The sequence below is a fragment of the Canis lupus genome, chromosome 16, assembly GCF_048164855.1.
Source record: "Canis lupus baileyi chromosome 16, mCanLup2.hap1, whole genome shotgun sequence".
Taxonomy (NCBI): domain Eukaryota; kingdom Metazoa; phylum Chordata; class Mammalia; order Carnivora; family Canidae; genus Canis; species Canis lupus.
In genome coordinates, this window is record NC_132853.1 from 27,335,960 (window position 1) to 27,350,595 (window position 14,636).

General features: G+C 37.7%; 1 protein-coding gene across 4 annotated transcripts in view; it reads right to left on the bottom strand.

The window, feature by feature from the left end:
* The window catches only part of GDPD1 (glycerophosphodiester phosphodiesterase domain containing 1), a 53,782-nt gene that overhangs the window by 27,164 nt on the left and 11,982 nt on the right, over positions 1-14,636 (bottom strand). For all 4 annotated transcript variants that reach the window (XR_012008729.1, XM_072779749.1, XM_072779748.1 and 1 more), the window contains exon 2: positions 9,949-9,991. Coding sequence is in view for 3 of the 4 variants with exons in the window: in XM_072779749.1 (XP_072635850.1) it covers positions 9,949-9,991 (43 nt within the window). In the remaining variant the exon portion in view is untranslated. The remainder of the gene's footprint in view (positions 1-9,948; positions 9,992-14,636) is intronic.

Consider the following 14,636-nt stretch of genomic DNA (forward strand, 5'->3'; position numbering starts at 1 on the left):
CCTCTGCCTGTGTCTCTGCCTCTGTGTGTGTGTGTGTGTCTCTCTCTCATGAATAAATAAATAAAACCTTAAAAAAATAAAAATAAAATTAAACATAGATTTACCATATGACCCAGCAATTCCATTTCTGGGTACACACAGAAAAGATCCGAATGCAGAGACTTAAAGAAACATGTACACAAGAATGTTCATAGAAGCATTATTTATAACAGTCAAAAGTAGAAGCAACTTAATTGCCTATCAATTAATGAATGGATAAATAAAATGTGGCATATACCTACAAATATTATTCAGTCTTAAAAAGGAAGGGAATTCTGGGGAGCCTACATGGCTCAGTTGGTAAGAGTATGTGACTCTTGATCTCAGGGCTGTAAGTTCGAGGTCTACGTTCGGTGGAGAGATTACTTAAAAATAAAAAAATCTTGAGGCACCCCGGGGGCTCAGTCAGTTAAGTGTCTGCCTTCAGCTCAGGTCATGATCCCAGGATCCTGGTATCGGGCCCTGCATCGGGCTCCCTTGCTTTTTCCCTTTCCCATTTGTGCTCTGGCTCTCTGACTCTCTCTCTCAAATAAATAAATAAAATCTTTAAAAAAAAGGAAGGGAATTTTGATATATGCCATAACATAAATGAATGAATCTTTAAGATATTATGCAAGATGAAAAGAGGCGAAAACAAAAATACAAACATTTAATGATTCTACTTATATAAAGGTACCTAAAATAGTCAAATTAATAGAAATAGAAAGTAGAATGGTGGTCTGGGGAGAAGTGGTTAGGGAATAGATCCAGAGTTTTGGTACAGAAAGATGAAAAAGTTCTGGCGACGAATAGTGGTGATAGTTGCATAGCAATATGAATATATTTAATGACACTGAACTGCGCACTTAAAAATAGTTAAAGTGTAAAAAAAAAATAGTTAAAATGTTAACTTTAATGTTATGTGTATTTTACCATGATAAAATAAATGTTTTTAAATTAAAAAAAGGAAAAATTGAAAGGATTAGATCGATGAGACAATCTCTAAGGTTCCTTTCACATTCAAGAACCTATGACTTTTACAAAGGGAATATCACAGAGGTTAGGAGCACAAACACTGCTAAAAAAAAAAAGGTAAACATGAGGTGATGGATGTGTTAATTAACTTGATGGTAAGAATCCTTTCACAATGTATACATATATCAAATCATCACAGTGTAAAGTTGAAATATAATTTGCCAATTACACCTCAATAAAGTTGAGAGAAAAAGCATAGATTACTTACTTGGGCAAATTATTTAGCTTCTTTATGCTTCAGTTTCCTTATTTGCAAAGCAGTGATGATAATATTAGCTCTCTATACCTCCTCTCCACCTTGCACCTTACACTCCAAATAGCTCCACGGTCTTTCAATACTCTCTTAGCCTTAAATGTCTTTCGCAGAAAAACAATATACAATAAAATAATAAACACAAATTTGAACAGGCACATCACAGATGAAGAGTTCCTTTTTTTTTTTTTTTAGATGAAGAGTTCCAAAAGACCAGGGACGCCTGGGTAGCTGGTGGTTGAGCATCTGCCTTTGGCTCAGGGCGTGATCCTGTGGTCCCGGGATCGAGTCCCACATTGGGCTCTCTGAAATGGAGCCTGCTTCTCCTCCCTCTTCCTATGTCTCTGCCTCTCTCTGTTGTGTCTCTCATGAATAAATAAATAAAATATTAAAAAAAAAAGATTTCCAGAAGACCAATAAGTGTATGGATAGAGGGATCCCTGGGTGGCGCAGCAGTTTAACGCCTGCCTTTGGCCTGGGGCGTGATCCTGGAGTCCTGGGATCCAGTCCCACGTCAGTCTCCCTGCATGGAGCCTGCTTCTCCTTCTGCCTGTGTCTCTGCCTCTCTCTCTCTCTGTGTCTCTCATGAATAAATAAATAAAATCTTTAAAAAAAAGTGTATGGATAGATGTTTAACATAAAAATTCAACAGGGAAATGTAAGTTAAAACCATAATGAGATAGCACTACATATCCATTATACTGGCTAAATTAAAAGGACTGACAACAAATTAGCAAGACAGTGGAGCATTGGAACTCTACATTGCTGGTTTGAGTGTCAATTGGTATAATCACTTTGGAAGGTATAAATGTAGACCTACTCTATGATTCTGCAATTCCATTTCTGCTAAGTATCTATCAGAGAGGGATGAATGCATTTGGCTATTAAAAAACAGATAACGTTATTTCACACATCATGGATGAATCTTACAGATATAAACCGAAGAAAGAAAAGCCAAAAACAAAGTTTAAATACTGTACGATTACATTTATGTTATTGGGAATAAGCAAAATCAATTTATAATAGAAATTAGAATAATGGCTATCTAGGGACAAGTAGTGTGGACAGGGAAAGGTCTGGGCTGGGAAAGGTGGCAAGGACAGCTTCAAGGGTGCTAGAAATGTTCTATATCTTTAACTGGAGGTGGTTACAAAGGTATATATGTGTATATATATAAATACACACACACATATATATGTTAAAATTCACTGAGCTATACACTTTGTGCATTTTATGGAATGTATATTATATACATATTTTATTAAGTTTTTATTTTTCTCCTTATCTGCTAACTCTTAGTCACCCTTCAGTTCTGAGCTTAGAAACCACAATTTCGGGTGGTTTCTGAAGAAACCCAATCCCCACAGATTAGATTAGGTCACCAGTTTATATACTGTTAAATTGCCAGGATTTCCTGAAGCACCTCAGGTTTACTGTCATAGTATTTACTAACACTGTTTTGAATTTATCCATTTATCTCCTCCCTGCCCAAATGAGACAGTAGCTCTTTGAGTAAAAGTTTTGTGGACTATGTCTTGTTTATTGTTGTATTTCTAGTGCCTAGGCATAGGACCTTGAACAGCTGGTACTCCATTAAGTATTTGTTTTAAAAAAAACTCTGTATATGTAAAATGCCCACATAGCACTTTATGCACTAATCACCATGGTTACATTTCAAGATGAAGAAAAAGTAAACATGGATGAAGCAGGGAGAAAGTTTTACAAAGAAATATTTTTTCTTTTTAAAATTCAAGAATGGAAAGAGTAAGAGCTGTGTTGAGCCGAGTAGGATGAGACGATACAAAAGTAGATAAATTATGTTTGTGCAATATATTCCCATGCACTTAAATTGTTTACCAGTGGTTTTTTTTTTATCAAGTCAGGTCTCTATAACTAGATATTAAATTCCTAGAGAAGAAAGGCCTATGTCTGCTCCATGCTTTCTAATGTTCATAATGTTGGGCATATTGTAGGTATCAAACATTTCTAAATGACTGGAATGAAGCCATGTTTTACTTATCTATTAGATATCTATTCACATTTTATTTTTTTTCTATTCACATTTTAAATTTTAATTATTATCCAGCTAGCACCTAAATGATCATAAATGATGATCTACAGGCATAGTAAGTACTATACTTACAATAATAAAATAGTCACATGGAATGACATTTTTGAAGTATATCTAAATGAAAAAAGTAGGTGTGGTATGATCCCACTGATGTAAAATAAAGTTTAAATATAATTTTAATTTGGTGGGTGCCTGGGTGGCTCAGTTAGTTAAGTGGCCAGCTCTTAGTTTCAGCTCGGGTCATGATCTCAGGGTCCTGGGATCTGGCTATGTCTAGCTCCAATCTCAGTGGGGAGTCTGTTCTAGCATCCTCTCTCTCTCTTCTCTCTCACTTGCTCTCTCTCTCACATAAATAAAATCTTAAAAAACAAGAAGCAAATAAAAAGTTTTTAGGTTAGTAGAATTACTTTTCCATATTTCCATATTTTCCATATTTTTAAATTTCTGTAAATATTGTTGTTGAAAACAGTATTGTGTTCAATTTTTTAAAAAAGAAGAAATGTAGAAACTGTAAGCAATATATGTAGCCAGTAAACAGTCAGTTTTGAAATAAAATCCTAAAATCCTTCATATAGCTAAAAAAAAATTTGGTACTACTGATTTCTTTTCTTTTTTTTAAATGATTTTATTTATTTACTTGACAGAGTGAGGGAGTACAAGCAAGAAGAGCAGCAGAGGGAAAGGAAGAAGCAGACTTCTGGCTAAGCAGGGAACCTGATACAGGGCTCAGCCACCTAGGCACCCCAGTAATACTGATTTTTGGTCATGTGCATATTTTACTTTCTTTTTCTTTTGTTATTTTTTTTTACATAAGTATATGAATGGAAGGTAAGAGTAAGGGTTATCTATATTGTCCTGTATTAAAAAAAAACAAAAAAACCCACAACTCTGGGACACCTGGGTGGCTCAGCGGTTGAGGTCTACTTTTGGCTCAGGGCGTGATCCCAGAGTCTCAAGATCAAGTCCCGCATTGGGCTTCCTGCATGGAGCCTGCTTCTCCTCCCTCTTCCTATGTCTCTGCATCTCTCTGTGTATCTCTCATGAATAAATAAATAAAATCTTTAAAAAAATTCTGCTTTGGGTTCCACATTGGGCATGGAGCCTACCCAAAATAATAAACAAATAGGTCAGCCCAGGTGGCTCAGTGGTTTAGCGCTGCCTTCGGCCCAGGGTGTGATCCTGGAGACGCGGAATCGAGTCCCGCGTCGGGCTCCCTGCATGAAGCCTGCTTCTCCCTCTGCCTTGTGTCTCTGCCTCTCTTTCTGTGTGTGTCTCTCATGAATAAATAAAATCTTTTAAAAATTTTTTTAATCAATTTAAAAAAATAAAAAATTATACATTTTACCTAAGAAATCTAAGTTTGAAGTTTGCCTCAGCTGAAATGTTGGCTATTTTTAGAAATGTTTAGTAACTATATAAAAAATACTTTCTATTTATTGTGTATCTCTTATCAAGCTAATAAAAAATTAAAGCAAGGGTAAGTACATCCAGGACAATTTGTAAATTATCCCAGTAAAATTATCCCAAATTTGATACACAAATAGCTAGAAAAAGGGAATTTTTAAAATCACTTTGGCTTTCAAAATTTTCCATAAATAACAATATGCATCTAATTCAATTGAAGCACCAGATATTTTATAGCTGAATTTTTTTAATATAGCTGAATTTTTAAAGATTTTTTAAAAAGATTTTATTTATTTATTCATGAGAGACAGAGACACACAGGCAGAGGGAGAAGCAGCCTCCCCGCAGGGAGCCCCATGTGTGACTCAATCCCAGGACCCTGTGATCACGCCCTGAGCCGAAGGCAGATGCTTAACCGTTGAGCCACCCAGGTATCCCTATTTATTTATTTTAGAGAGAAGGAGCAAGCACAGTACATGTGGGGGGAGGTTAGAGGAGGGAAAGAGAGAGAGAGAGAGAATCTCAAGCAGATTGCTGAGTACAGAGCCTGCTGGCCTCTATCTCATAACCCTGAGATCATGACCTGAGTAGAAATCAAGAGTCTCAGCCTTAACCAACTGAGCCACTCACATGCCCCAATATAGCTGACTTTCTGACAAGTTGATTACAAACAGAAAAAAGGAACCAAAGCTTTGATATTACCAGAAGAAGAAATAAAAACTCTAGCTCTAAAAGATGTGAAATTACTTGAATTCCACAGAAACAATATATAATAATTTTAAAGAGACTCTATACACTATATGTTAACTAACTAGAATTTAAATAAAAATTTGGAAAAAATAAAATAAAAATAGTAAGTCCAAAAATAAATAAATATCATACCCTATATTAAGGAATTTATTTGAATCTCACTTATTCCTTGCATTACTTGGGTTTATTATTAGTCCCATTTCATAGATGAGAAATTAGTATTCTATTAATTAGATATTCTGAAAAATGTATCATGAGAACCAGGTCACTGATTAATTACTTTGACTGTCTGCCAACTTATACTTCCAGCTATTGCTAAAACAATTTGTTTCTTTTACCATTCATATTAATACCACGGGGATCAAATTGTCCTGTGGGTATTTACAAAGGCGGCCTGGTTTAATAACCTAGTTTTATTAGCTCTTAAGAGCCAGATTTTACATACTCAAGGGCTTAGGGACTCTGTGTGTGTGTGTGTGTGTGTGTGTGTGTGTGTGTGTAGTTCAATTCCTTAGTCTTTGGTTCTATGCTTTTTATGGATGGAGTTCGGTCTCCTCCATTTGTTTTCTGTTGATATTCTGATTTGTTCTTTTTTTTTAAAAAAAAGATTTTATTTATTTACTCATAGAGACACAGAGAGAGAGGCAGAGACACGGGCAGAGGGAGAAGCAGGCTCCCCACAAGGAGCTGGATATGGGACTCGATCCCAGGACCCCAGGATTATGCCCTGAGCCGAAGGCAGACGCTCAACCGCTGAGCCACCCAGGTGCCCCTGCTTTGTTCTTGAGTGCCCATTCCATTTCTCCTTCCATAAGTAACTAGTGAGAGTCTATTAGCATCAGAGCTAGGTATTAGGGATTGAGAGACCAATATGGAAGGATTCTTACTCTCAGAGGAATCACAGAAAGAAAGAAAGAAGAAAGAAGAGAGAGAATAAAAGGAAGAAATTGTGATATACAATTATTTTTTGTCACTCCTAATTAGTTCTTTAGCCCTGCCATAATGAATTAATTTTCCACACATTCCTAAAGTCCTTTCAGTTTCCTAGACATATCTCATCTACATACCCTTACATCTTAATCTCAGACATTTCATGTTCTTTTCCTTTTTTTTTTTTTTTTTAGTAATCTCTACACCCAACATAGTGATTGAACTCACAACCCCAAGATCAAGAATTGCATGCTATGCAGACTGAACCAGCCAGGCACCTCAAACATTTCACATTTTAAAAATAGTTTCTTGGTGTGCCTAGATGGCCCAGTCATTATGCATCAGCCTTTGGCTTGGGTCAGGATCTGGAGGCTCTGGGATATAGCCCTGCTGCAGGCTCCCTGCTCTGCCTATAGCGCTGCCTTCGGTCCAGGGTGTGATCCTGGAGACGCGGAATTGAGTCTGTTTCTCTCTTTCCCTCTACCTCTTCCCCCAACTTATGTTCACTCTTTCTTTTTCTCTCTCAAATAAATAAATGAAATCTTAAAATAATTTTTAAAATAAAAATAAAAATAGCTTCTTCCTCCATACCAAATGATAACTCTTCTAGTCCTGGTAGCTTTTCAATTTTCTGGTTAATCTTAACCAGGCTTCTGCCACCACCTATTTATGCATTTTCTAATATCCTCTTGTCTTCACCCCCATTTCATAATATGTATGCTTTGTGAAGTATATCTCTACACATGCACATAAATAAGATCTAAGTTTTAGCTGCTCATTATATTTTTACTATCTCTCCCTCATCTACTCTTCCTATCAAAGATACATCATACTTAAGCACAGTATCTGTCAGTTAAGCATCTGCCTTTGGCTCAGGTCATGATCCCAGAGTCCTGGGATAGAGCCCCACATTGAGCTCCCTGCTCAGTGGGGAGTCTGCTTCTCCATCTGTTCCTCCCCCTGCTCCTTCTCTCTCTTCCTCTCAAATAAATAAATGAAAACTTTATAAAGATAAAAATATTGGGATGCCTGGGTGGCTAAGCAGTTGAGTGTCTGCCTTCAGCTCAGGATGTGATCCTGGAGCTCCAGAATTGATTCCTGCATGAGGCTCCTGCAGGGATCCTGTTTCTCCCTCTGCCTGCATCTCTCTGCCTCTCTCTGTCTCTCATGAATAAATAAATAAATCTTTAAAGAAAAACAAGAGCTTTACAGGGCGACGTATATGCCATCTCTTAAAAAAAATAAAGATAAAAATATTTACATACCATCCTTAGAAATAATTTATTATACAAATGTACCATCCTTAGAAACAGTTTATTATATAATCGTGTATTTTAAATTCATAAATAAAGGTGGTTGATAAAAATTTAACAAAAAATATGGGGAAAAACTTACAAAATAATAGATCTTAAGTATAAAGAATGCTAAAATCAAAATTATAAGCATTTTTTCCCAGGTAATATATATCACTATATCCCAGGCAACAAATATTTGATAAATCTAGTATATGGCAGTGGTAGTAGGTGACATATGTGTATGTGTGTGTCTCAGTGTAAACTGTACAAATAAATTTTATATATATGCATTATGTATGTTATATATATCTAGTTATATTATCTAGGTTTATACTTTATGTAATATATAATATATATAGAGAGAGAAAGAAATGTTATATATATGATCTCAGAGAAGATTATTTATTTATTTATATATTTTTTAAAGATTTTATTTATTTATTCATGAGAGACACACACACACAGAGAGGCAGAGACACAGGCAGAGGGAGAAGCAGGCTCCATGCAGGGAGCCTGACGTGGGACTCGATCCTGGGTCTCCAGGATCAAGCCCTGGGCTGAAGGCGGTGCCAAACCACTGAGCCACCAGGGCTACCCAGAGAAGATAATTTAAAGTAACGTACTTTATCTTATTTTGACTTAATTTAAAATATTTTGTTTCAGAATCTGTAAAGTTCTTTCCACAGACAGGAAGAAAGTTTTGCATTTTTAGGGCTATAAGAGAATTTGGATATTATAGTCAAAGACATTTTTTTTTTAAAGATTTTATTTATTTATTTATTTGAGAAAGAGCACAAGCAGGGAGAGCAGGAGAGGGAGAAGCAGGCTCCCTGCTCAGTGGGGAGCCCCATGCAGGGCTTGATGCCAGGACCCTGGGATCATGACCTGATCCAAAGGCAGGCGTTTAACCGACTGAGCCATCCAGGCGCCTCAAAGGCATTGTATTATAGAACAGGAAGAGTGAGCAATGATGAGCACAGTAGAATAGGATTTAGATGAAACTAGAATATGGAGAAACAGTACATTTGGACCCGATAACAGGAAAAATAAACTCTCAGGTGTCTTTGTTATTTTTAAGTACTCTCCATGCCCAACATGGGGCTCGATCTTATAACCCCAAGATCAGGGATCCCTGGGTGGTGCAGCGGTTTGGCGCCTGCCTTTGGCCCAGGGTGCGATCCTGGAGACTCAGGATCGAATCCCACGTCGGGCTCCTGGTGCATGGAGCCTGCTTCTCCCTCTGCCTGTGTCTCTACCTCTCTCTCTCTCTGTGTGACTATCATAAATAAATAAAAATTAAAAAAAAAAAATAACCCCAAGATCAAGGGTCACATGCTCTACCAACTGAACCAGCCAGGTGCCCCCTAAATTTTAAGGTGTCTTTGAATGATGAGAAACAGAACAAAAACTCAAGCCAACTTCTGATTTCTCAGCCCCAATTGTATGCATAAAAATGGCTCAACAAATATATAAGAAAATACCTTTCTTACTAAATATGGAAAGGTAAGGTCTTCCATGGGGTTTAACTTTTCATATTCTCTGCTTTATTTTTCAGGGAAAAGAAAACAGTGTTCTCACCATTACCACAGACTAATGATGATCATTTACTCTAAGACAGAGAACAAAGTATCAGTCAGCTTTCATTTCTGTCTCTCCTGCTGCTTTTCTGTGAGGTATTCTAATAGAGATCTATATGAAATGTGAATAATTGAAACATTAGAGAAAATCTAATTTACCTTATTCAAAAAAAAAAAAAAGGATTAATACTCATAAGGCTTCAAACAAGAAAGACCAGATCACAGTTTCAGGTCTGTAGAAGAATTACAGGGCAGACACATAATCCTATTCATAAACAGCAACCAATGTTAACAGTTGTTTCATTTTCTCCTTTTCTCTTTCTCTCCAAGACTAATTAGCATTACACACAGTGTGTTCCTTGTTACAAATGCCTTCTTTCAGCTTTAGAACTATAGTATCTTTTGATTACCCACAACTCTGATCTAGTTTTTCAGTTATGCAGAAGCCAGTCTTTGTAACACTTCAGACTAGCTAAAAAATAAAAAATAAAAAAAGTGATTTTAATAAAATAGAAACAATTATCACAAGTGGATGTGACACGTATGCTATCCTCACTTTGTGAATCATCATCACATCATAGATAAACTATAAAGAATACCTTTTTGTATACTTACTGTTTAAAGGCTGCCATTGTATTCTCCAAATTTTCTCCAGCACCTGTGAAAACATTAAATTTAAACTTCATTTACTTGGCTAATTTGAACTTCTTAAATTTTTAATTTTGTTTAAATATTTTATTTATTTTAAGTACACTTGGGTGGCTTAGCAGTTTGGCACCTGCCTTGGGCCCAGGGCATGATCCTGGAGACCTGGGTTCCAGTCCCGAGTCAGGCTCCCTGCAGGGAGACTGTTTCTCCCTCTACCTGTGTCTCTGCCTCTCTCTGTGTCTCTCATGAATAAATAAATAAAATCTTAAAAAAAATTTTTTTAAATTTATTTTAAAGAGTGTGTAAGCACAAGCAGGGGGACGGGGGCAGAGGGAGAGGGAGAAGCAGGCTTCCCGCTGAGCAGGGCTCGATCTCAGGACCCCAGGGATCATGATCTGAGCCAAAGGCAGAGAAGCTTACCTGACTTAGCCACCCAGGCGCCCCTAATGTGAATTTTTTAATTTTTCCAGAAATTCACTTTAATAAGATACATCTAGTGGGAATCCCTGGGTGGCTCAGTGGTTTAGCACCTGCCTTCGGCCCAGGGCATGATCCTGGAGTCCCGGAATCGAATCCCACGTCGGGCTACCTGTATGGAGCTTGCTTCTCTGTCTGCCTGTGTCTCTGCCTCTCTCTCTCTGTCGCTGTGTCTCTCATGAATAAATAAATAAATCTTAAAAAAAAAAAAGATATATCTAGTGAATCTTGATGTTTATATGGCATGTAGACATTACAAGTGTTTTAAAGAATGTAATGGTATTTTGAATTGCTTTTTGGCTGCACCAGTAAGAATTAAAGATGACAACAAAGCCACAGCAACACAGAAAGGTTAGAACCTAAACATTTCTATAAAGCTACAATATTGGGACGCCTGGGTACCTCAGCAGTTGAATGTCTGCCTTCGGCTCAGGGCATGATCCCAGGCCCGAGATGGAGTCTCATATCGGGTTCCTCGCAGGGAGTCTGCTTCTCCCTCTGTGTCTCTACCTCTCTCTGTGTCTCTCATGAATAAATAAATAAAATCTTTAAAAATAAATAAATAAAGCTACAATAGCAGGGAGGTACCTAGGTGGCTCAATGGTTGAGCATCTGCCTTTGGTTCAGGTCGTGATCCTGGGGTCCTGGGATCCAGTCCCCAGTCGGGCTTACCACAGGGAGCTGCTTCTCCCTCTGCCTATGTCTCTGCCTCTCTGTGTCTCCCATGAATAAAGAAATAAAATCTTAAAAATAAAAAAAGAAAAGCTACAATATCAGCCTGTCATAGGAAAGAAAGAAGAGGACTTGGTACATATACACCTTCTCAGAAACTGTTAAACCATCTCCTCTACATCCCCATACTCTCTTATACATCTCTCTAATAAGGCATTTATCATATCATAAGTTATTAAACTGACTCCTCCTTTTCCTATAAATTACTAAAAAAAAAGTGAATCCTTTAATCACCTTGGCCGAAGGCAGTATAGTGTAGTAGTTGAAGGTGGAGTTAGGATCTTTGCTCTCAAATCTATCTGATACTTGCATGACCTTAAGGAAAGTTACATAACCTCTCTGGGACTGAGCTTCCTTATCTATAAGAATGAGAGATACCTGGCTGGCTCAGTCAATGGAGCGTGAGACTCTAGATCTCCGGGTTGTGAGTTCCAGGCCCACACTGGTGGTGGGGGAGGTGGGGGGGGGGCGGATTGGGGGGGAGATAGAGATTATTATTTTTTTAATTGGGGGGGGTGCCTGGGTGGCTCAGTGGTTGAGCGTCTGCCTTTGGCCCAGGGCATGATCTCAGAGTCCCAGGATTGAGTCCCACATCAGGCTTCCTGCATCGATCCTGCTTCTCCCTCTGCCTTATGTCTCTGCCTCTCTCTCTCTCTCTCTTTCTCTTTCATGAATAAATAAAATCTTTAAAAATTTTTTATTGTTGTTAAGTAAACTTTACCCCCAACGTGGGGCTCAAACTCATGACCCTGAGATCAAGAGCGACATGTTCTACTGACCGAGTCAGCCAGGTACTCCCCCACCCCCCAAATAAAATCTTTAAAAAGAAAAAAAAAGAATGAGGATGATGATAACACCTATCTCACAGGACTGATGTAATTAAATGGATTCACATGTCAGGTGCCTTATGTCATCAATTCAAAAAATGATAGTTTTTCCCTTTTTAACATCTTATAAGTTAGTGTGCATTTTACAACAGATGGTGTGTAATAGTTTATTTGGGCAAGATGTGCTCTCTCTTATCAGCATATTAAATATGTGCATTTTAGTGGTGCCTGGGTGGCTTAGTCAGTTAAACATCTAACTCTTTGCTTTTGGCCCTGATCATGATCTCAAGGTCATGAGATTGAGGCCCGAGATTGAGCCTTGCATTGGGTTCTACACTGAGCATGGAGTCTGCTTAAAATTCTCTCTCCTTCTATCCCTTCCCCACCGCAAAAAAGAAAAAAATGTGCATTTTATAACTACAGCATTAAATTCAATGAAATAATGAATATTCAGTAAAAGTAAAGGATTATTGCTATTATTATCATATTGCCACTATTATGGTAACTGGTGCTTGGTGACAGTCCACTGACTGATGAATGAGTAATAGAATAATACTGCAATGACAAAAATGACACAGATAAAAAGTATCTAATATTATATAGGGATGCCTATGTGGCTCAGCAGTGTAACGCCTGCCTTCAGCCCAGGGCGTGATCCTGGAGTCCCAGATTGAGTCCCAAGTCAGGCTCCTTCATGGAGCCTGCTTCTCCCTCTGCTTGTGCCTCTGCCTCTCTCTCTCTCTCTCTCTCTGTGTCTGTCATGAATAAATAAATAAAATCTTTTAAAAAATATTATATACACTGGTTGAATCAATTAACATAACATGCTAGCTATAAGTTTTAAAATATTTTAAAACTGAAAGATTTCAGTATTACAAAAATTAATGGAAGGCACAGGAAAAACACTCAGGAAATATTATTCCAAATACTTCAGAAAAATAGCCAATTTCTTTTAAGAAAAAGAAACACTTCAAGTTTGTGGTACTGTTCAAGTATTAGCATTAAAATGTTTCACATACAATACCATCTTGACATATTTGTGAGGGTATTAAAATTTTCTTCTTCTTTTATATTGTTAGATTGTGCTTTTATGGCAACTTAATAATCAATAGAAACACAAAACATGGGGATCCCTGGGTGGCTCAGTGGTTTAGTGCCTGCCTTCGGCCCATGGCGTGATCCTGGAGTCCTGGGATCAAGCCCCACAACAGGCTCCCTGCATGGAGCCTGCTTCTCCCTCTGCCTGTGTCTCTGCCTCTCTCTCTGTGTGTCTCTCACGAGTAAATAAATAAAATCTTAAAAAAAAAAAAAAACCACAAAGCATAAAGAAATGAATATATTAACTGAATGTTCTAGAGTTCCATAGTTTAGCAGAGAGAGTGGAATACCCATGTGAAAAAGGCTACTTTGATTTTAGGTTTACTTTAGTTACTAGAGTTGATGCCCAATAGAAATCAGATGAAGTAAATATGAAGACTATAGTTTTTGTCAAAAGTAAGTGCTCCTTTGAAGTTAAATAATTTTTTTATATGTTAAATGACTTTTAAAAAGCTAGTTGGTGTTGGGGCCCCTGGGAGGCTCAGTTGGTTAAACCTTTGACTTTGGCTCAGGTCATGATCTCAGGGTGGTGAGATCAAGTCCCATGTTGGGCTCCACCCTGGGCATGGAGCCTGCTTAAGAGTCTCTCTCCCTCTCCTTCTGCCCCTCCTCTCTCTTTCCTTCTCTCTCTCTTTCTCCCTCTCTAAATAATAATAATAATAATAAAAAATCTAGTTGGTATTTGTTTTAGTCAAAAACTATAGAAACGTGTTATATTCAAATAATCAATATTCAAGAACAAAACACTCTGGAATATGACCAAAAAAGACAAGAGTGCTACAAAAATGGTTATTAGCAGGTTAAATAAGTTAAGCTACTGACTGTTGTGCCAAAAAGCAAGGAAATCAAAAGGATACAGAAGCCATTTTAAATAAGCTCTCACTGGCCAAACCTGGGAAAATGTTAGCATCAAAATAATAACAGTAACGGATTGTTTTTTAGTTTGGCTTATCCACTGTTTTAAAAAAAAGATTTTATTTATTCATGAGAGACACACAGAGAGAAAGAGACAGAGACAGGCAGAGAGAGAAGCAGGCTCCCTGCAGGGAAGCCTGATGTAGGACTCATCCTGGGTCTCCAGGATCAAGCCCTGGGCTAAAGGTGGTGCTAAACCGCTGAGCCATCTGCGCTGCCTGGCTTATCCACTTAAAAAAAAAAAAAAGAAGATTTTATTTATTTATTTGAGAGAGAGAGAGCATGCACAAGTTCGGGGGGGGGGGGAAGGGGCAGAGGGAGAGGCATAAGCAGACTCCCCACTGAGCAGGGAGCCCAATGTGGCTAGATCCCAGGACCCCAAGATCATGACCTGAGCTGAAGGCAGACACTTAACTGAGTTACCCAGGCGCCCCAACAGTAATAGATTTTAAACCATTTTTCTTTTTTTTTTCTTTTTTTTTACCATTTTCAAATAAAACAGAAAATGTTGACTCCCCTGCTCCCAAAAAGAAAGAAAATATTGAGTCCATTTTAATAAATGGACTGAAAGATTGATGAGGAATGGGATATTTATGTAGTTTCAAA